Source organism: Rhinichthys klamathensis, unplaced genomic scaffold (genome assembly GCF_029890125.1).
Source record: "Rhinichthys klamathensis goyatoka isolate OS25496 unplaced genomic scaffold, OSU_Roscu_1.1 h1tg000323l_1, whole genome shotgun sequence".
In the NCBI taxonomy this organism is placed as follows: Eukaryota; Metazoa; Chordata; class Actinopteri; order Cypriniformes; family Leuciscidae; genus Rhinichthys; species Rhinichthys klamathensis.
Window position 1 is genome coordinate 2050571 of NW_026606839.1, and position 22725 is coordinate 2073295.

General features: G+C 36.7%; 1 protein-coding gene across 4 annotated transcripts in view; it reads right to left on the reverse strand.

Moving 5' to 3' along the window:
- The window catches only part of LOC130105607 (piezo-type mechanosensitive ion channel component 2), a 144666-nt gene extending 132550 nt beyond the window's left edge, over window positions 1–12116 (reverse strand). For all 4 annotated transcript variants that reach the window (XM_056271671.1, XM_056271672.1, XM_056271669.1 and 1 more), the window contains exon 1: window positions 11832–12116. In XM_056271671.1, the coding sequence (XP_056127646.1) occupies window positions 11832–11895 (64 nt within the window). In that variant the 5' untranslated portion in view covers window positions 11896–12116. The remainder of the gene's footprint in view (window positions 1–11831) is intronic.
- Window positions 12117–22725: the final 10609 nt, after the last annotated feature.

Consider the following 22725-nt stretch of genomic DNA (forward strand, 5'->3'; position numbering starts at 1 on the left):
TGTGTAGAATTTTCCCTCAGACACTTCGAGTAAATTTCACAATTAATTGGATGGATGGATGGATGGATGAAGTTTATAGCTATACACACTGATATATAGCGATCAAAATAGAGTAAATCGCCTTTTAAAACGTGACGCTTCAAATAAAGAATGTATCCTTAGTTACATCGTTAAACCAGTAGGTGGCGACAAGTGACTGTTAGAAAAAAATAAAGATTTGTCATTGAATTTTTCATTCAAGAGATTTGTTCAAAAATGCTGATTTATCCAGTAATGAAACAAGTGAGTCCTTATGAGCGAGTCATTCAACATTCATTCAAAAACGCAGATTTATCCAGTAATGAAACAAGTGAAGTGTTTATGAGTGAGTCATTGAATCATTCATTCAATATTCATTCAAAAACACTGATTCATCCAGTCAGGGACGTGCACAGGGGGGTTGCTCAGGTTGCCCGGGCAACTGCCCATATGCCCTTCTCACTCAAGTTGCCCTTCCGAGAAAAAAATTAAATCGTACAATGGATGCAGAATTTCACGTAGGCCTAGATTTTAAAAAAAATCGCAAAGCCTCATTCACTTCCATTCGGGCACCGAAAGTGAAAGTCAGTATGAAGGGCAAACGCTGCACGCGACCGGCGTAGGGCCACGCAAATTACTTAAGGCCACGCCTCCATCTCGTGTCATAGTCATAGCGCGCCGTCAAATGTGTAGCTACAACATCCACGACAAAATGAAGCGAAACTATCCTTCTGGTCACGAAAAGAGGAAGAAGAAAAAAAACATGAGAGTGAATTGCGGGAACAACAATCAGGTAAACTTGTGTTCTCTCCTCTCTAAGTTTGATGTCAGCAAAGTTTGATGTTTTTCGGTCTTGCTAACCTAGCTGGGCAGGCAGTGCATCTCTTGCATCACTTTGTGGCTGACAAAAGTGAGAGTAAAATACAATTATTTATTACGTTTGTTTTTGATAAACGACAAAGTGCAACGGTGTTTGTTTACTGCAGCTCGGAAAACATAACCGCGTCGCGTGTGTTATCATGCGTTAATATGCGCGTGCACGAAATTAAACTCGCATTTTTCAAGCAGAAATATGTGGAGACCAGACATACTGTACAATACATGCACGTGAATGATGCCACTCCCAATCAAAGTACACATTATAAAACAAGACACTGATTATCTAGTCTCAGTGTAGTTAAAAACTCTAAACAACTGCACTAATTATGCAAGATAGAAAGCAATGTATTGACAATTTGACATTGATTGACTATTGATTTATAGGCTATATTGAATTTAAAATGTTGATTAGCTGGACATACTGGTCAATATGGATGCACATCCCTCAGTAAATAATAACCATAAATCAAGAATTGCTTCAACTGAAAATTAAAAAATCATACTGATGCCGAAAATGCCCAGGCTGTAGAAAGAACCAAAGTTAATCCCAAAAGCCAAAGCTCAGGGTTATAATTTATTATTTTCTTCTTATTTTACGTTAATATTCACTTACTTAATAATATTCACTTATTATCTTAACATTCTATAGAAAATACTCTATTCAACAAATATTGTTTGTTTGAACCTCATTCTGTTCTATATTGTTGTACTTATTCTTTGACTGTTTTGTTTAAAGGAGGGAGGATTGTATTGAGAGCACTGAAGTGTCAGTTGTGACTGTGGCAATGGCAAATGGTTTACATAGCTCACGACATCACAGGTCAGGTAGAGGCCCCTTAGCAGAATTAGGCTTAGGGCCCGAGGAGGAGGTCAGGATCGGCACTGGGTTTAGCAGTCGATTCTATTCCCTACCTGTATTCCTGTTCCCTTTACGCAATCATATTACAAATCATGCGTAGTTGCCCAGATTAGCAAAAAGCACAATTTAATGTACGGGAAGCCAAAAGGTTAAAAAGGATTGTATTTTTTCCGAAATCTAAGCGTTTATTTTTATTTTTATTAGAAGCGAGTTTTTCCCCATCTGTCAATTCAATCCAGATTATTTATTTAAAAAATAATAATAATAATAATAATTAAAAAACAATAAACAATAATATGAGGAACTCTTTTTCTCATGTGTATTTTGGTGACATTTAACATATTGTTAATACATTTTGTATACTGTTTACAAAGTTGTATATCATAAACCTGTCATCTTTGACGTTTGCAATCTTAATAAATAATAATAAGACCATAATATGAGGCATTGCGTCGTTTGGACATAAACACGATCAGATAAGGCAATTTGTATGGGCAAAATTCAACTGAATATATTCCTTCATATAGCCCGTGAGTTTTGGGGGTAGTGCCCTTTTTTCAGGTCAGAGCAACTGCCCCACAAAATTCCTGTGCACGTCCCTGCATCCAGTAATGAAACAAGTGATGTCTTTGAGTGAGTCATTGAATCATTCATTCAATATTCATTCAAAAACGCAGATTAATCTAGTAATGAAACAAGTGAAGTCTTTACAAGTGAGTCATTGAATCATTCATTCAATATTCATTCAAAAACACTGATTCATCCAGTAATGAAACAAGTGAAGTCTTTATGAGCGAGTAGTTGAATCATTCATTCAATATTCATTCAAAAACACTGATTCATCCAGTAATGAAACAAGTGAAGTCTTTATGAGTGAGTGTTACGAGTTTGGTTTGGGGTGTGTTCTTTTTGTTCTTTGTTTTTCTCTCTCTCTCTCTCTCTCTCTCTCTCTCTCTCTCTCTCTCTCTCTCTCTCTCTCTCTCTCTCTCTATCTCTCTCTCTTACCCAGGGTCTTAGCTGCGTGAGTGAGTGGCAGCAGGTGTGCCTGATGAACTGATTGAGTGAGTGGCAGCAGGTGTGCCTAATTAACACTCAGTGACTGGAGGATAAGAAGGCTTGATTCTCACACTGCAGACAGAGAACACCCGTGAGCAGTCCACCGCCAACCGGCCAGCCCAGCAGACTAGAGACAGCCCAGTCAACCAGTGTGTGGAACCTTGACTTAGTTATTTTGTGAGTCCAGAATAGTGTCTGGTTTCCTCTTTAACCTCCTCAGTGAAGAGGGGACTGTTGAGTGGTTCATTTAGTGTTGAACCTTGTTTCCTCAGTTATGTAGTCTGTGTCAATTGTTGCTTTACTTTGTTTGCTCGCTGTCTTCTTCTGAGTGAGTAGTTTTGTATTGGTTTTTCTTTGCTAAATATTGTAATAAATACACTTTTTAGTTTGCACCTTAATCTGACTTCCTGTCCTCTTTTGCCCTGGTTTATTTTCAAATATTGTTGCTCCTCCTCCCCCTGGATTTACCATCTGGAGGAACGTAACAATTTGGGGGCTCGTCCGGGATAAATAAGAGACTGGAAATCAGATTTGTTGTGCTAGTTTGTAATGTGTGGTGGTCATTGTCCAGGGTTGTGAACACTTATCTAACTTCCCTAGTTTAGACTAGAGGTGTCCAGCTGAACTGTGACAGTTCTTCCTTCGGTCACCATTTGTTATTTTGCCTTTTTTATGTTCGGAGTAATCCTGGGTTGGGATTAATTCCCTGGCGGGGGTAGGCGTTTCGGGGTTTCGGCCACCGAAGTTGTTGCCTTTAAAGTCGCCTCGAGCCCGGCACGCTCCAGAAGACAGACTAGGTAAAGAATTGATAGGCAGGATCTGGGGAAGTTGTGGTGTTGCACAAAGCGCTGGATGGTGAGTATTGTAAGGGTGTGTGTTACGTTTGCATGTGATTTAGCTTAGTGGCTAGTGTGGTAATAGCGGTGCTAGTGGGTGGCTAGCATGGCTGTCTTTAATCGGGAGGAGTTTTTAGCGAAGCCCACATTAAATCAGCTTGACTTGTGTCGGAAAGTTGATTTATATTTTGTTGCTAAACATTTTAGTATTCCTGTTGGTAGTACTCTAGTGAAAAGAGAACTGAAGGATGCTGTGGTGAGTGGATTAGTGCAGAGGGGAGTTCTTAGCTTGGTTGTAGGTGAGACCTCCTCAGATGGTCATGTAGAGGTAACCGACAAGTCAGAGCAGGCTGATGTTGTCACGCCCAAAGTGAAGCAGGCTGAGGTTGTTACACCCAAAGTGAAGCAGGGTGAGGTTGAACGGCAACATTTTACTTTGCCTCGTTTTGTACCACACTCTGTAGAGTCCTCTTCCTCGCCACAAGATGACGCCCGACTGAAAGTTCGATTAGCTCGTTTACAGTTGGACAAGGAGGAGCGGGAGCGTGAGTTCCAGCTGCGTAGAGAGTTAGAGTTGAAACGATTGGAGGCGGAAACGGCTCTCAAGATGCGTGAGCTTGAGCTACAGGCTAATGCTGTCGTGCAGAGATCAGTTCCCCCTGAGACTCGGTCGTCATCCAACACTACTTTTGATGTGAGTAAAAACATAGCACTGGTGCCGGCATTCAGAGAATCAGAAGTAGAAGGTTATTTTAGCGCGTTTGAGCGAATCGCAGTAGCTCTTCGTTGGCCAAAGGAAGTTTGGGCCATTTTGCTTCAGTGCAAGTTGACTGGCAAGGCTCAGGAGGCTTGTGCTGCACTTTCAGTGGAAGACAGTTTGTGCTTTGATAAAGTTAAAAGCGCAGTTTTGCGGGTCTATGAGCTAGTGCCTGAAGCGTATAGACAGCGGTTCAGGGGTCTCAGTAAAGCTGTCAGCCAGACATACGCAGACTTCGCTAGGGAAAAGGTAACTTTATTTGATCGCTGGTGTGCGGCTTGCAAAGCTGAAGACTTTTCTTCCTTACGTGAGTTGGTATTGTTGGAAGAGTTCAAGAACTGTGTGTCTGAGAGGATCGTTGTTTACTTGAACGAACAGAAAGTGGCTACCCTACAGCAAGCAGCGATGCTAGCTGATGAGTTTGCTTTGACACATAAGGGTGTCTTCAGTAAACCGATCTCTTCCTCTGTCTCTCCACCATATTTTAGTGCTAGCAAGAAGTCTAGTGATAGACAGGTACCCCGAGTTGGTTTAACTAACTCTACTTCAAGTGCTAAAACAGATAGACTGTGTTTTTTCTGTCATAAAACTGGTCACCTCATAGCAGATTGTATAACTATGAAACAAAAGCAGCAGGGTTCAGTTACCAAGCCGCCGAAGGGAGTGGGATTGATTAAAACTGTCACTTCTGGAAGTGAGCCTACCTCTTTGCAAGAGCCAGATGAATGTTTTAAACCGTTCATCCTTCCTGGTTCTGTATCACTCACAGGGCAGGTTGAAGATCAGCAGCAGGTCACCATACTACGTGACACTGGTGGTTCACGGTCCTTTATCCTTTCTGGTGTCTTGCCTTTAGATACTAAGTCAGCCTGTAATGTCAGTACAGTTGTCCGAGGTATTGGTATGTGTTATGTGCCAGCCCCACTTCATCGCATCCACGTTCAATCTAAGCTTGTTTCTGGTTGGTTCCCTATAGCTGTAAGATCATGTTTTCCTGTTGATGGAGTACACTTCATCATGGGTAACGACATTGCGGGAGGTAAAGTGTACCCTGATCCTGAAGTTGTTGATGTACCTATTTCTGAGAGTGAGCCAGATGAGTTGGTTCAAAAGCACCCAGAACTGTGCTCAGTCAGCGTGTTGACTAGAGCTCAAGCTCGAAAAAAAGATCAGAAGGTAACTCTGTCTGACTCCATGTTCCCTTCTGTTTTTTCTGAGGACAGGTTGATCGATAGTGGAGAGTCGACAGAGGTGTGTGAAACAGTGCCAGAGATTCTTGCCACTCCTGAAGTACCACTGCCGTTGACACGTGAAGGACTCATTGGTGCACAGAAAAGGCCAAGGTGGCTGCAATATTGACTTATCCAGTTCCTACGACCAGACGAGAGCTCCGACGTTTCTTGGGCATGACAGGATACTACAGATGTTTTTGTAAGAACTTCTCAGTGGTAGTGGCTCCCCTTACTAAGCTCTGTAGCTCAGTGGTACCATTTGTATGGACAAGTGAATGTGATTATGCCTTTACCGCTGCTAAGTCCTTGTTGTGCAGTGCTCCTGTACTGGCTGCGCCTAACTTTGCTCTTCCGTTCCAGTTAGAAGTGGATGCTAGTGGTACTGGAGCTGGAGCTGTCTTGTTACAGGTTGGAGAAGATGGTGTGCATCATCCTGTTTCATACTTCTCAACGAAGTTCAAGCGCCACCAACTGAACTACTCCACCATTGAGAAAGAGACGCTGGCCATGTTACTCGCATTACAGCACTTTGAGGTATATGTGTGTTCCAGCCCATCTCCTGTGACTGTGTACACTGATCACAATCCTCTAGTTTTCCTGAATCAGATGTACAACCACAACCAGCGGCTGATGCGTTGGGCTCTCATGGTCCAGGGTTTTCAGCTTAACATCAAACACAAGAAGGGGTCGGAAAACGTCCTGGCCGACGCTCTGTCTCGTGGGTGAGATTTATCTTAACTTGTTATCAGTAGAACACAAGTGATACATCATTGCTGAATATAACTGTGTTAGGGCAATTATTATAATATACGGTGTATGTTTTAATGATGGTAGTTTCTGTTAACAAAACCCATGGTTTTGGTCTTAAGGGAGGGGGTGTTACGAGTTTGGTTTGGGGTGTGTTCTTTTTGTTCTTTGTTTTCTCTCTCTCTCTCTCTCTCTCTCTCTCTCTCTCTCTCTCTCTCTCTCTCTCTCTCTCTCTCTCTCTCTCTCTCTCTCTCTCTCTCTCTCTCTCTCTCTCTCTCTCTCTCTCTCTCTCTCTCTCTCTCTCTCTCTCTCTCTCTCTCTCTCTCTCTCTCTCTCTCTCTCTCTCTCTCTCTCTCTCTCTCTCTCTCTCTCTCTCTCTCTCTCTCTCTCTCTCTCTCTCTCTTACCCAGGGTCTTAGCTGCGTGAGTGAGTGGCAGCAGGTGTGCCTGATGAACTGATTGAGTGAGTGGCAGCAGGTGTGCCTAATTAACACTCAGTGACTGGAGGATAAGAAGGCTTGATTCTCACACTGCAGACAGAGAACACCCGTGAGCAGTCCACCGCCAACCGGCCAGCCCAGCAGACTAGAGACAGCCCAGTCAACCAGTGTGTGGAACCTTGACTTAGTTATTTTGTGAGTCCAGAATAGTGTCTGGTTTCCTCTTTAACCTCCTCAGTGAAGAGGGGACTGTTGAGTGGTTCATTTAGTGTTGAACCTTGTTTCCTCAGTTATGTAGTCTGTGTCAATTGTTGCTTTACTTTGTTTGCTCGCTGTCTTCTTCTGAGTGAGTAGTTTTGTATTGGTTTTTCTTTGCTAAATATTGTAATAAATACACTTTTTAGTTTGCACCTTAATCTGACTTCCTGTCCTCTTTTGCCCTGGTTTATTTTCAAATATTGTTGCTCCTCCTCCCCCTGGATTTACCATCTGGAGGAACGTAACAGTGAGTCATTGAATCATTCATTCAATATTAATTCAAAAACACTGATTCATCCAGTAATGAAACAAGTGAAATCTTTATGAGCGAGTAGTTGAATCATTCATTCCAAAATTGATTAAAAAATGCAGATTTATCCAGTAATAAAACAACAAGAAGTCCTTATGAGCAAGTCATTGAATCATTCATTCAATATACATTCGAAAACGAAGATTTATAATGAAACAAGTGATGTCTTTTATGAGCGAGTAGTTGAATCATTCATTCAATATTCATTCAAAAACACTGATTCATCCAGTAATGAAACAAGTGAAGTCTTTGAGTGAGTCATTGAATCAGTCATTCAAAATTCATTCAAAAACGCAGATTAATCTAGTAATCAAACAAGTGAAGTCTTTATGAGTGAGTCATTGAATCATTCATTCAATATTCATTCAAAAACACAGATTCATCCAGTAATGAAACAAGTGAAGTCTTTGAGTGAGTCATTGAATCAGTCATTCAAAATTCATTCAAAAACGCAGATTAATCTAGTAATCAAACAAGTGAAGTCTTTATGAGTGAGTCATTGAATCATTCATTCAATATTCATTCAAAAACAATGATTCATCCAGTAATGAAACAAGTGAAGTCTTTATGAGCGAGTAGTTGAATCATTCATTCAATATTCATTCAAAAACACAGATTCATCCAGTAATGAAACAAGTGAAGTGTTTATAAGTGAGTCATTGAATCATTCATTCAATATTCATTCAAAAACACTGATTCATCCAGTAATGAAACAAGTGAAGTCTTTATGAGTGAGTCATTGAATCATTTATTCAATATTCATTCAAAAACACTGATTCATCCAGTAATGAAACAAGTGAAGTCTTTATGAGCGAGTAGTTGAATCATTCATTCAATATTCATTCAAAAACACTGATTTATCCAGTAATGAAACAAGTGAAGTGTTTATAAGTGAGTCATTGAATCATTCATTCAATATTCATTCAAAAACACTGATTCATCCAGTAATGAAACAAGTGAAGTCTTTATGAGTGAGTCATTGAATCATTCATTCAATATTCATTCAAAAACACTGATTCATCCAGTAATGAAACAAGTGAAGTCTTTATGAGCGAGTAGTTGAATCATTCATTCAATATTCATTCAAAAACACTGATTCATCCAGTAATGAAACAAGTGAAATCTTTATGAGCGAGTAGTTGAATCATTCATTCAAAATTGATTAAAAAATGCAGATTTATCCAGTAATAAAACAACAAGAAGTCCTTATGAGCAAGTCATTGAATCATTCATTCAATATACATTCAAAAACGAAGATTTATAATGAAACAAGTGAAGTCTTTATGAGTGAGTCATTGAATCATTCATTCAATATTCATTCAAAAACACTGATTCATCCAGTAATGAAACAAGTGAAGTCCTTATGAGTGAGTCATTAAATACTCTCAGAAAAAAAAGGTACAAAATCTGTCACTGAGGCGGTTCCCTTTCAAAAGGTCCACCTTTCTACCTAAAGAGTGCATTTAAGTAACTTAAAGGTATAAATATTGGTACCAAAAGTGTACATAAATGATACCTAAATGATACATATAAGTTTTTTGAAGGGTACCCCATCCCAGTGACAGCTTTTGTACCTTTTTGTCTGAGAGTGAATAATTCAATCAAGAGTTTTTAAAAAACTATTCAAATTAATTACATGTACTTTTTAAATATACAGCTTTGTTTAGTTGTCTATTCAGAATCGTGACCTCTATTTAAAAAAAAGGGGAAAAAAAGAATAAAAAAGTGACTGAAAGATCTCTTGATCTGAGAGATGTTATGCTGACGTCTGAACACGAGCATTTATTGTTCCTGTCCGTCCTCTCTTATGTATCCAGCGGATGACCTTTGCTTAGTACTACTTCAAGCGAAAAAATAAAATCATCAAATATTAAAGGTGTTTACGATAATGGGCAGCCGATTCTTCTCCGCTCTGATGCCACATTATTAATTCATGCAGTTAAAACGACTTTCCACCGATTAATGGAGATGCTCCACGGCTTGGCAATCGCGTTTGGAAGAAAAAAGAACGAAATACTTAGGCTGTCAAGAGATACATTACCATCTTATAGAGTGGATCTTATCTATACCTATAGGAAGAATCCGACTGAGAGAAAGAGTGTGTGTCCGCGTGTGCATGTGTGTGTGTGTGTGTGTGTGTGTGTGTGTGAATTTCTGAGGGCTAATTATACATAAATAAGAGGAAATGTGAATGTGGATTAATTGTGGGCAACCACAGATCTGATGAAGACCCTTAAACACACTGTAAAGCTTCTAGATTAATATCATGATGGTAAAAGCGACCGTAAGTACCAACAGTGAATCCAACAGCAGAAAACACATCAGCAAAAGGCATAAAACCTTCATGATTAAGATGTTTTTAATAATTTGAATAACATGTTTTCAAAAACTAGCACAACACACACTGTCCCTTCATGAAATTACGATTATTTCACTGCACTCTAAAAAATGCAGGGTTGTTTTAACCCAAATTTCGGTCAAATATGGACAAACCCAGTCGTTGGGTTACATTTTTTTAATTAGATTTTTAACCCAACAGTTGGGTTTGTTCATATTTGACCCAAATTTGGGTTAAAACAACCCTGCATTTTTTAGAGTGTGTAAAAAAAAAAAAAAAAAAAAAAAATTCTCTTGCTCAGTATTTTTGTCTTGTTTTCCAGTACAAATAAAATTCCATTTACAATTTTTTTATTAATTTACTATAAGATACATTTACTTGAGAAGCAAAATTATTTAAGATATTAAGTATATATATATATATATATATATATATATTAGCATTTAGTTCCCTGTTAAAAAGTAAATGTTTATTAAAAATTGCATTTTCAATAACAATCTATGCACGAGTCTCCTCTGTCAAGAACATACAGACAGGAATGATTTGATATGTGGGACATTTCAGAGCAGGCGTCAAAAAATTAATAATAAAATGAGTGGGGGAAATGTGAAAATGTCTAAATAATGATCACTAAAAATAATTAATAAAACAAAGAAACATTCCATATGTTTAATTTAAAAGTCAATGGTGTCTGAGGGTTTCAGTGTATTACTCTGTCAATAATCTATGACAACAGAAACAGCACAGAACAATAACACACACACACTGAGTAAAATCACAGGAACATATAGAACAAGTCTAATAGTGATTCATTAGATGGATTAATAAATGTTCAGCCTGGTATGTTTCACATTAGATGACATTAAGAGAGAGTTCAGGCATAAAGCTGTCTGACAAAAATCGCATTGCTCTATTAAAACAAAATGGACGCATGTTATTAAAAGACTTTATGGAGCAACCAGAGAATTAGTTCATTATTGTAACAGTTGTAAAATGTTTTATTTGGCATTTCTCTACTCAGAGCCAAAATCTTATATCATATTATTTTATGTTATGTTAATAATCTACCTAATCTTTATCTACTGAAATAAAATAATGCATTAGGAACATGGAATTGCACATAAGTTGTCATAGGGTCTATATTTCAATAACTAACTACGTTTTGAGTCCAAACTGTTTTCACTAACAGTAGCTTTGTATGTTGGGTTCAAACACTTCCATAAATAAAGACAAATTGAGATTTACATCCTCAAAAACTGCAATTTTATCAACTCAATTACAATTTATGAGCCATTAACAATGATTAAACCCCTTTCATTAATTGTTTTGTGATTTATAACTGTATTACTGTTTACAGAAAACCCCTTAAATAGCCAACAATAGATTTTAAATGCAGATACAGTATGTTGTTAAAAAAGTATTTTATGTTCATTCACAGAAAAAAAATAAACCCTGAGAAGTATTCACTATATAAAAGCGTGACAACTAGCCCCAGTCTCTCAATGTGCTTTTCTTAGACACTTTTTTTGTACTAGCATGGGCTCAAATAAATAAATATATATATATATTAATTAATTAATTTAACATTTACTTGGTGATTAAGATCAACAGAGTGGTACCGCAACATTTTACAAAAATTATTTCTACCAAAAGTGGAAAGAACTAAAAAAGGCCAACTTTTCAACTTAAGTTCAGTTGCTGCCAAAGTAAGTAATCAAACTGTTTTTACAAGACATTTCAACTTAAATTATATTAAACTGACTTAAAAATCGAGTAACCTATTAAAAAAGTTGAAATTGCTATTGCTAGTTTAGTTTACCGAGTAAAAGTAATCTAAAAACATATGTTGCCATGACTTATTGATCATATCATTTTTACATTGAGTATATTAGTATGTGATTTTATGAGTTTATAAATGGAACCATTAAGGAATAGCAAATATACTAACACTACTGATGTGCAGTGTTTCTTTCTGCACATGCAAACCTCTATTAACTTCCTTTAACTGATAATCTCGCACGTTACATCCCCGCACCTGCAGCGTAACTCCGCACTGAACAGTGAACTCAGCTGTTGATGGAGACACACACACACACACTCACCTGCCGCCAGACACACCGGCAACAGCACTCTGAAGATCAGACCACACACAACCTCAGAAGCCATCGCTCTCAGAAGTGAAGGATGTCAGATGTCCTGGATCCGGGACAGGACGGCATCCTTCGAGCACCCTTACTCTGGATCCTCCATGCGTCCTGCATGAGTCCCGGCGGACACGAGGTGGAGGACACTTCCAGTTAACGACTCCCTTTTGTACAAATAAAACGCGTTAAAAGTCTGTCTCGAGTGGGTGAAGTGATGAATCTAACTCATGCTGATATAAAGATGTGTTTGAAGATGACATCAGGCTCTCCAGCGGCGCGCGCGCGGGATGCGTCCGGAAAACGCGTGTATCCTGAGAAAATGTGTCCCAAAAAAAAAAAAAAAAAATCACTTCGTATCCTGAGGCACTAGTGCAAAAACTGATTCGAGTTCTTAAAGAGGAAATAAACTGTCCCCGGAGTGAGTTTTACGCGCTCATATTGACGGTTTACAGGAGGACTTCCTCACTTCAGCTCCACAGTTGCTCTGAAAGCCACAGGCGTTCCGGTCAAACACACACGCCCGATCAGAAGCGATCCAGCGCGGGTCCAATGAGAGCCCGCGGGAGGAGGGTCCTGTGGCCCCTGAGGGACGCTCCATTTGATTGCTGTTTTACTAGGAACTCATCATCATTACAACGGGGCTTCTAGAACAGATTTTATCACGGTCATGCTCTCTTTTTTAGCTGACTAAGGCCGCTAGGAAATAACACGAGCCTGTCGAAAATATGGATTGATAGCATATATATATATATAGAAGTGGCCAAAAGTGATGTCTAGGGGGAATATTTGTTTTTAATGACCTCACAAGGTCAATTGAACCATCAAAATAGTTTTTTATTTTATTTATTTATTTATTTATTTTAAATATGAAGGAAGCACAAAACACTAAACTTGGTTATCTGTCAAAGTAATTTGGCCAAAAAAAAAAAAAGGGTAAACTACAGCGGTTTTATTTTACTATGCAAAAAAACATAAAGCTCACAGGAAAAAGTATACATTGACTACAACATAATCAGTTATTAATACTTTGTTGGTTTCCTCTTGTTTTTCCATATTCATAATTTCACATGGTTAAAAAAGTTAAATAAAAGGAAAAGACAGAAGGAAAAAAAATATGAACTTTAGGATCAAAAGGTTTAATTTATTTTATACTTCAGTCCTAAACTTTGATTGACTGAGCAGTGTTCCACGTATATTTAAGCAAATTATGCATTCAACTGATCAAAAATACAGTACAATATGTATAATGTTGCAAAAGAATCAATTTAAAAGAAATCCTGTTCTTTTCTCAAAGAATCCTGAAAACAACGTATCATGGTTTCCACAAAAATATGAAGTGCCACAACTGTTTTCAACATTGATAATAATAATAATAAATATTGATCTTGAGCAGCAAATCAGGATATTAGAATGATTTCTGAAGGATCATTTTGATTTGATTTGATTTATTAGACAAAATAATAGTGCAAAATGCACTCATTTGTCAAGGATAACACAATAAAGTTTAAACAAAACTTATTTCCATTGTGGTTCTTGATGTAAAGCACAACTTCACTCATTGGCACTGCATACCATTATACTTACAACACTACTATAAGAACACACATTTCCAAAATATACATCCAATTAATACAAATGAATCACTAAAACAACTTATCTAATAGCCAACTTTTAACTTTCACACTAAAACCAACCATATTTGACATTTATATCTGAGGCAACTTCTTCCATGCTTGTGCCCCTGAGTATTGAAAAAACCTTCGACCGTACATTCACGTGATACTGAAGACTGGAGGAAAATTCAGCTTTGTACGGAAACTTGGTATTTGCAACTTTTCTCTCACAATTATGACTTTTCTTCCTCAGAATTGAGGATTCCTTTGAGTTTCCTCAGTGCAACTGCGAGATATACAGTCCGAATGATGAAATAAACGTGCAATTCTGAGAGAAAAAAAGTCCACGGTTTTGCCATCAGGAATAAATATACATTTTAAAAATATATTTAAATAGAAAACAGGTATTTTACAGTATAGTACGAAAATAATATTTCACAATATTACTGTATTTTTGCTCAAATAAATGCAGCATTGGTGAGCAGAAGAGACTTTCTGAAAAATCCTTCAAAAAAATAATATATTTTGTGCCACTTACCTTAAAAAAAATGCCCAAAAAGTCTGAGAGTACAATTTACCTTTTAAAACTGCAAAGAAGCAGAACATTTGATGATTTTGAACAAATGAAAACAAATTATGACAAAATGAAGAAGAAACATTTCAGATTGTGCAACTGAAGTCTCACTTTTGAACATTTAAATGCTTTTAAAAAGGCCACTGTGAAAGAAAAAGTAAGAACCATCATAAAACATTTGCTAAAATTATTCATAAATTAATTGTATCGATAATAAAAATCAGTCAAGGTTACTTTAAAAAAAACATTTGATCTTTTCTGTTGACTGCTTCCTCTAGTCTTTTAACACTGTTCTAACCATCTCTGTTGTGTTTTAAGCAATATTAATATTTAATATTTGGTTAAATATTTTTTTAACCAAAAAATATTAATGCATCTTTCTTTTTGCCTCTAGTTTTTGTATATTCCACCACTATTAACAGTGTTGGGGAAATGCATTACACAAGCTACGTAATACAATTACTTTAAGTAAATAGAAAAGTAACACACTACTTTTAAATTTACAACAAAATATCTGAGTTACTTTTTCAAATAAGTAACACACGTTACTTTGCTTCCCTGTGTATTGACTGACAGTTCTCCTGCCCGTGTGTTGAGGGAACAGAGCGTAAATGCAGAGGCGTTGTGTAGTGTGTGTGTGTGTGTGTGTGTGTGTGAACATGATGGGTATTGTAGGTCTAGATACATCTCACTTGCACAAAAACACATTCAGTATTCCTCAAAATGAATAAAAACAGTGAAATGCAAACTGATAATATTACACAAACCTGCAGTAAATATTATAATTTAAGTTAAACATCACATTTGAGTCTTTTTTTAAAATATGTGTATTGCTTCTGCGCCCGAAATCACATACTCTCCAGTAGATACTTATATTGAATAAGTAATACTTCACAACCCCTAAAAAAGTATGTTCTAGTATGAATGTGTGTGGTATGAATTTTTTTTTTTTTATTATCAACAAAATTTGTACAAACACTTGTGTATACATCATTGACATACAACATAGATATAACAAAGACTTTCACACTAGGGGGCTATTGCTAATTTATATGAAGATATTAAAGCAATTACAAGTTTTCAATGTTTTAATTGCTTTTTGCTTCATAGAAAATCGGAGTGAATCAATATAAAGCTCAATTTCTTTCCTGAATGAATGTGTGTGGTATGAATATAATCCGGATGAACTCTGCAATGATGTCATTATCATGTGATCTACCACTGTCACTACACTGCCATTCACAAATCCTCTCCTGTGGCCTCATGGGATAGTAAAGCGTCCACCGTATCACACGAATTAGTAGTTCATTCCGGGGACTTACTCTTACTGTGAGTAATTAATACACACATCAGAAGTTACGTGTGATCATGTGAACGCAGAGACCTCAATACTTAGACAATACACAATAACATTTGATGGATCGGTTTTGTGTTTGGATAGAAAATGAACTCCAAATGTCACAAAATGGCAATTTACTAATCCTAACAACAAAAGACATGATAAAAGTGTAAATACAGCTGGAAACCAGCGAAAAATCAACCTCATTAATTACTCAAGGCCCAGTGCATGATGGGAAGCATCACCAGGATCAGAAAAGTTGAGAAATTTTACAACGTTGATATTTACGCTTTCATTTCTACACGCTTGAATCGAGTACTAAAATAGTTTTTTTAGTTCTTGCCTGAACTAACTTCTTCATGTAAATGACATTGTTTGTTTTTTTGTAGTATTTACTTCACCACAAAATCATGTTCATCAGTGTGTGAATTCGGACATGCTTCTACTGTTTTTCGCCTACAGTATGGTCGGGAAGTGTGTGATTTCAGATGCAGTCCAAGTGTTTCTTCATATTCTTCAGTACATCAGAATAACAGCAGCTGAAAGGTGAGTTTAAGCTGCGCCCTCGACTGTACATGTCAATCTTCCTTCAACCTGAGGCTTTCCCACTTTGCATTTGCCAAAAACAAAACTTTTCTTGTAATTAAAAAGCAAGCAAGCCTAGCCCAGATGAGGCAAAAAATAACGCAAAAGGTTTTTCTTACTGGGTGTTATATCAGTTGATGTTTTCAATGCTGACCAAAGATATATTTTACGTGTATTATTACTAATTGCCAAAAAAAAAAACATTACTGCTAATTGGAAGTCTGTGAAATCACCAATGGAAACAGAGACTAAAACAGATTTATATGATGGAAAAAATGACTGCATCATTACAATTGAAAACTGACCTTTTTAATCAGAGGTGCCACATGGTTAAAGAATATTTAAATCTATAAAAAAAAAATTGATATACACTACCGTTCAAAAGTTTGGGGTCAGTGAGAATTTTATTTTAATTTTTTGGAGGAAAGAAATCAATACTTTTATTTATCAAGGAATAATTAATTTGATCGAAAGTGACAGTAAAGACATTTATAATGTTACAAAAGTCTTTTGAACTTCCTATTCATCAAAGAATCCAAAAAAAAAAAAAAACTGTACAACTGACAGACCAACAACTGTTTCAACATTGATAATAATAATAAATGTTTCTTGAGCATCAAATCCTCATATTATACTGATTTGTGAAGGATCATTTGACACTGAAGACACTGACACTGGTGATGCTGAAAATCCAGCTTTGATCACAGGAATAAATTACACTTTACTATATATTCACACAGAAAACAGCTGATTTACACTGGAATAATATTTAATACTATAACTGATTTTTGTTGTATTTTTAATCAAATAAGCGCAGCCACGGTTAGCAGAAGAGAATTCTTTTAAAAGTATTTAAAATCGTACCGACCCCAAATTTTTGAACGGTAGTGTATATATACATTATATATTTTATATCCTCATTATATGGCGGTATATTAGTGCATCATGTTTGTTGAGATGTGAACATTCATATTAGGTGCAGCAATATATATATATACACTCACCTAAAGGATTATTAGGAACACCTGTTCAATTTCTCATTAATGCAATTATCTAATCAACCAAACACATGGCAGTTGCTTCAATGCATTTAGGGGTGTGGTCCTGGTCAAGACAATCTCCTGAACTCCAAACTGAATGTCAGAATGGGAAAGAAAGGTGATTTAAGCCATTTTGAGCATGGCATGGTTGTTGGTGCCAGACGGGCCGGTCTGAGTATTTCACAATCTGCTCAGTTACTGGGATTTTCACGCACAACCATTTCTAGGGTTTACAAAGAATGGTGTGAAAAGGGAAAACATCCAGTATGCGGCAGTCCTGTGGGCGAAAATGCCTTGTTGATGCTAGAGGTCAGAGGAGAATGGGCCGACTGATTCAAGCTGATAGAAGAGCAACTTTGACTGAAATAACCACTCGTTACAACCGAGGTATGCAGCAAAGCATTTGTGAAGCCACAACACGCACAACCTTGAGGCGGATGGGCTACAACAGCAGAAGACCCCACCGGGTACCACTCATCTCCACTACAAATAGGAAAAAGAGGCTACAATTTGCAAGAGCTCACTAAAATTGGACAGTTGAAGACTGGAAAAATGTTGCCTGGTCTGATGAGTCTCGATTTCTGTTGAGACATTCAGATGGTAGAGTCAGAATTTGGCGTAAACAGAATGAGAACATGGATCCATCATGCCTTGTTACCACTGTGCAGGCTGGTGGTGGTGGTGTAATGGTGTGGGGGATGTTTTCTTGGCACACTTTAGGCCCCTTAGTGCCAATTGGGCATCGTTTAAATGCCACGGCCTACATGAGCATTGTTTCTGACCATTTCCATCCCTTTATGGCCACCATGTACCCATCCTCTGATGGCTACTTCCAGCAGGATAATGCACCATGTCACAAAGCTCGAATCATTTCAAATTGGTTTCTTTGTTATGAACCCAGTATGGGTTATATTTGTGGTTTGTGTGTGTTTCTTTTTGTTTGGTTTGGAGGATGGAGTTAGAGTGAGTGACGTCATTATTGATTAAGGAGTTACACCTGTGTTGGAACTGATGCCGGCAAATAAAGCAGTTCCCTTCAGCTGTGACGGGGCGCGCTCTCACCATTCTCGTGCCGTTTGTGTCTTGGATCCGATTGTTGTTTTGCGTCTCATCTCATTTAATTATTCTTACTTAAATAAATGTTATTCTTTTTGAGCATTATCCAACGTGTTGTCTCCTTCTTTGTTGCGGCTTGCGAGCCGGCCGTGACATCTTGAACATGACAATGAGTTCACTGTACTAAAATGGCCTCCACAGTCACCAGATCTCAACCCAATAGAGCATCTTTGGGATGTGTTGGAACGGGAGCTTCGTGCCCTGGATGTGCATCCCACAGATCTCCATCAACTGCAAGATGCTATCCCAATATGGGCCAACATTTCTAAAGAATGCTTTCAGCACCTTGTTGAATCAATGCCACGTAGAATTAAGGCAGTTCTGAAGGCGAAAGGGGGTCAAACACAGTATTAGTATGTGTTCCTAATAATCCTTTAGGTGAGTGTATATATACAGAATATTTGTATTTATTATTATAATTTTTCTCTGTATTACTCTTGTTATTTTATCACTTGTCTCAGATAATGTTCCTTTTTTATGTTCTGTGAAAAAATATAAATAAAAAGTTCAAAAAAAAAAAAAAAACGCAAAAGTAACGAACAAATTACTTTCCATAAAAAGTAACTGGTAATGCAATTAGTTACTTTTTTAGGTAGTAACACATCTGTAGTTCTTTACTTTTAAAGTAACATTCCCAAACACTGAGTATAAAGCTGTGCCACACACCCCTGCTGTTCTCCTGCGCTGGCAGTCAGTGTGTGTGTGTGTGTGTGATCTAATGCTGTGAGGCGTCAATAATCCATTTGCCTGACAGTGTGTTTGTTCATTAATGGTGTTGAATATAGGAGATCTGAGAGCAGGACTCTTACGCTCTTTAAAAACTGGACATCAACTCTCAGCCTCAGGATGGCATCAAAATTTTAACACAAAGCACTTACACCGGATCAAACTTCCTGGATGTTTAATTCTTTGCTCTCATAAGCAGCTAATAATAGAATAATGTCTATAATCCATATACTTAGTGGTCTGCATACACATTTATTAGCCTTTACATATACTCACAGATGAACATTTAGAGATGAAATATTAGGCCCAAGTATTTAAAGCAGCAGTACCTTCATGTTGAAGCAAGGCGACGTTCTGCAGTGTTTTCTGTGGGACGCTCCTGGACTGTTTGTTCAAGAACTCCAGCCTTCGTCATGTTCGGCACGTCAAACTCCACACATCCTTACAGTGAACAATCAACAAACACAAACTATTAAAGGGTTAGTTCACCCAAAAATGAAAATCATGTCATTAATGACTCGCCCTCGTGTCGTTCCAAGCCCGTCAGACCTCCGTTCATCTTCAGGACACAGTTTAAGATATTTTAGATTTAGTCCGAGAGCTTTCTGTCCCTCCATTGAAAATGTATGTACGGTATACTGTCCTTGTCCAGAAAGGAAATAAAGACATCATCAAAGTAGTCCATGTGACATCAGTGGGTTAGTTAGAGTGTGTTGAAGCATCGAAAATACATTTCGGTCCAAAAATAACAAAAACTAGGACTTTATTCAGCATTGTATTGTCTTCCGGTTCTGTTGTGTTTTCATTTTTTCGGGTGAACTAACCCTTTAAGTCACTTTTTAATTCAGAGCGAATCATAATCTTGTGTTGGCAAATATAAAAGTGCTTACTTGTAAAAGTATTATTGTCTGTTTTATGATAAAAGTCGGTGATAAACAGTGTTTAACAGTTATATGTGCATTTCTAAATGTCATTTCTAAATAGTTTTTTTTATCAAGAACATCTTTTGGCTGCTTACAATTCTTGTGTTGCAGAATAGTTCTTTGGAAATGTATTTTCATGGGTTTTTATTACAGGTTCTTCGTGTTTTGGGCTTCTTTAAAATACTACAACACACTCTCAGAAAAAAAAGGTACAAAAGTTGTCACTGTGGTGGTATCTTTTCAAAAGGTACACCTAAAGAGTGCATATTAGTCCCTCAAAGGTAAATATTGGTACCAAAAGTGTACATTATTAGTACATAAATGATACATATTAGAACCCTTTTGAAGGGAGGCCTACTGTCCCAGTGACAGCTTTTGTACCTTTTTTTCTGAGAGTGCATAGTAAAACAAAGGTTTCTTCAGGGTGTTGAACTCATTTGGTCCCACTTGGACCATTTATTTGTGTATATTCAAAAATCAATTATGAATATTTGTTCAAAATATTTGTTTGGGGTCGGTACAGTTTAAATGTTTTTGGAAAAAAAATATTTTATACTCACCACGGTTGCATATATTTGATCAAAAATACAGTATTATATTGTGAAATATTATTACTATTTCAAAGAACTGTTTTCTATGTGAATATATAGTAAAGTGTAATTTATTCCTGTGATCAAAGCTGAATTTCCAGCATCATTACTCCAGTCTTCAGTGTCACATGATCCTTCAGAAATCACTCTAATATGATGATTTGCTGCTCAAGAAACATTTATGATTATTATCAATGTTGAAAACAGTTCATATGCTCCTTCATATATTTTTGTGAAACATTGATACATTTTTCTCAGGATTCATTGAAGAACGAAAAGCATTTATATGTAATAGAATCTTATGTAACATTATTACTGTCACTTTTTGATCAATTGAATGCATCCCTGCTGAATAAAAGTATTAATTGTGTATTAACCCCAAAGAATGTGCATCAAAAGCTTCATGAAATTTCCAAAAACAATTTAAGTAATGATATGCTAAACACCAGATGTATAACAACTAATGTCTGTTAAGGATATTCAAGTTAGTCTAAAGTGTTATGATGGGATTTATAGGTTCATTAAGGAATACATATCAGCATTTCTAAGATCTTCAGAGGATTTCACAACATTGAAGGAGGAGATATGCTTGTCAAACGTCTAAGTGGCTCGCAGCTAATCGATACCCAGAAAGGAAGCTATTGATCAATATCTATAGTTTTTACGATTGTTCTTTAAAGGTGGAGACTCCATGACGGACAGATGTCAGGAAACATTGGCCTCATATCCATAATTCATCAAAGAGGATGAGTTAAACTAAAAGAAACGTCTTTTCTGATGCACTTCCAGCCAAATACACGAGTGCAGATCATCTCCATAATCCACTGACATTTCAATTATGCATAAACATAAACGTGATTAATTACACTGATCTCGTTTAATGCTCAGCAAACGTTTGCTTGATTGTCCATCAAAAAGAAAACCTGTCTCCTGATTGATGTTCGGATCATAAACGCCGTCATGTGATGTTGCACTTTTGTTCGGCATCGACCATAAACAAACTTATACAGTCACAGGAATTTATAATAATCTAAAGGATTTGTGACTGGCATAGATCCACGTGCACAGCTTCAGACTTATGACATCCATTAAGAGCCACTTATATAAGCTTAACACATTCGCATGAATCAAGTTTAACTTGATGTACTAACAGACGTTATGGCAAAATGTAATAAAAATTACAAAAACACAAAATTACACTAGAAACAGTGTTATTATAGTTACCTGAAATAAAATAAATGTTAACTGAAATAAAATTAGTTACCATTACTTAAACTAGTCATTGAAATAAAAATGACTAAACCTGAAATATATTTTTAAATGACAAAATGCGATAAAAAATTGACAAAAAACATACAACAAATGATTGGACGGTTACAATAAGGTTTCATTTAAGATAAGTTAACTGCTTTGAACTAACAAAAAAACAATACTTCTACAGCATTTATTAATCTTAGTTAATCTAAACATTTACTAATACATTTATAAGATCAAAAGTTGTATTAATGGTTTAATTGGTTAATAAATGCCGTAAAAATATGTTATTCATTGTTAGCTCATGTTAGTTAATGCATGAATGTTAACACATGAGACCTTAATAAAAAAGTGTTACCATAAAAAATAATTCAAAATATGATTAATAAAAAACTATAATAATCTGAACACTTTAGCAACGACATTATTATATCATGGCGGCAAGTTGTACACACTTCATGTAAAAGAAAACGAGCTAGTAAAAAATAATGGATATATGGAATATTAATAATGGACTGACCATGGCTCTGTGTGTCCATATGATCAGCCAATCATGAACTGCAGTCTGCACAGCCTTACATTAGGCCTGGTGTTCCAGGTATCACTTTCTTCAGAGCATCCTCATCATCCTCATTAGAGCCCTAAAACATTGATAACCTCTTAACCACGAGTGACCATCTACCCTTAAAGCTCTGCATTATTAAACGCTCTTTAGCCAATTAGAATTAGCAGACTGAGGCTTTTAAGCTTCAAAGTTTGTCCATCAAACGGAAGGCAGACATATGTCCTTTTCTGGAAGATACTGTTACTGTGAATAAGAAAGAGATTAATATACACAAACAGACATTAGATAATGCATTGAGAAAAATCTATACACATGGAATTACATGACTGTACGTTCAGGCTTGGTTCCCAGGAATTCATGCAGAACATTTCATGCATTATGGGATTTCAACTGAATATATCAAACAACAACAAAAAATAATGCATGAAGCTAGAATAAATTTGTTTATTTGTTTGTTTATCAACACTTGAATGTGTTTAAGTTTAATAAAAAAGCAATTTTTTTTGCAAAAAGCTGAGAATTTTTTC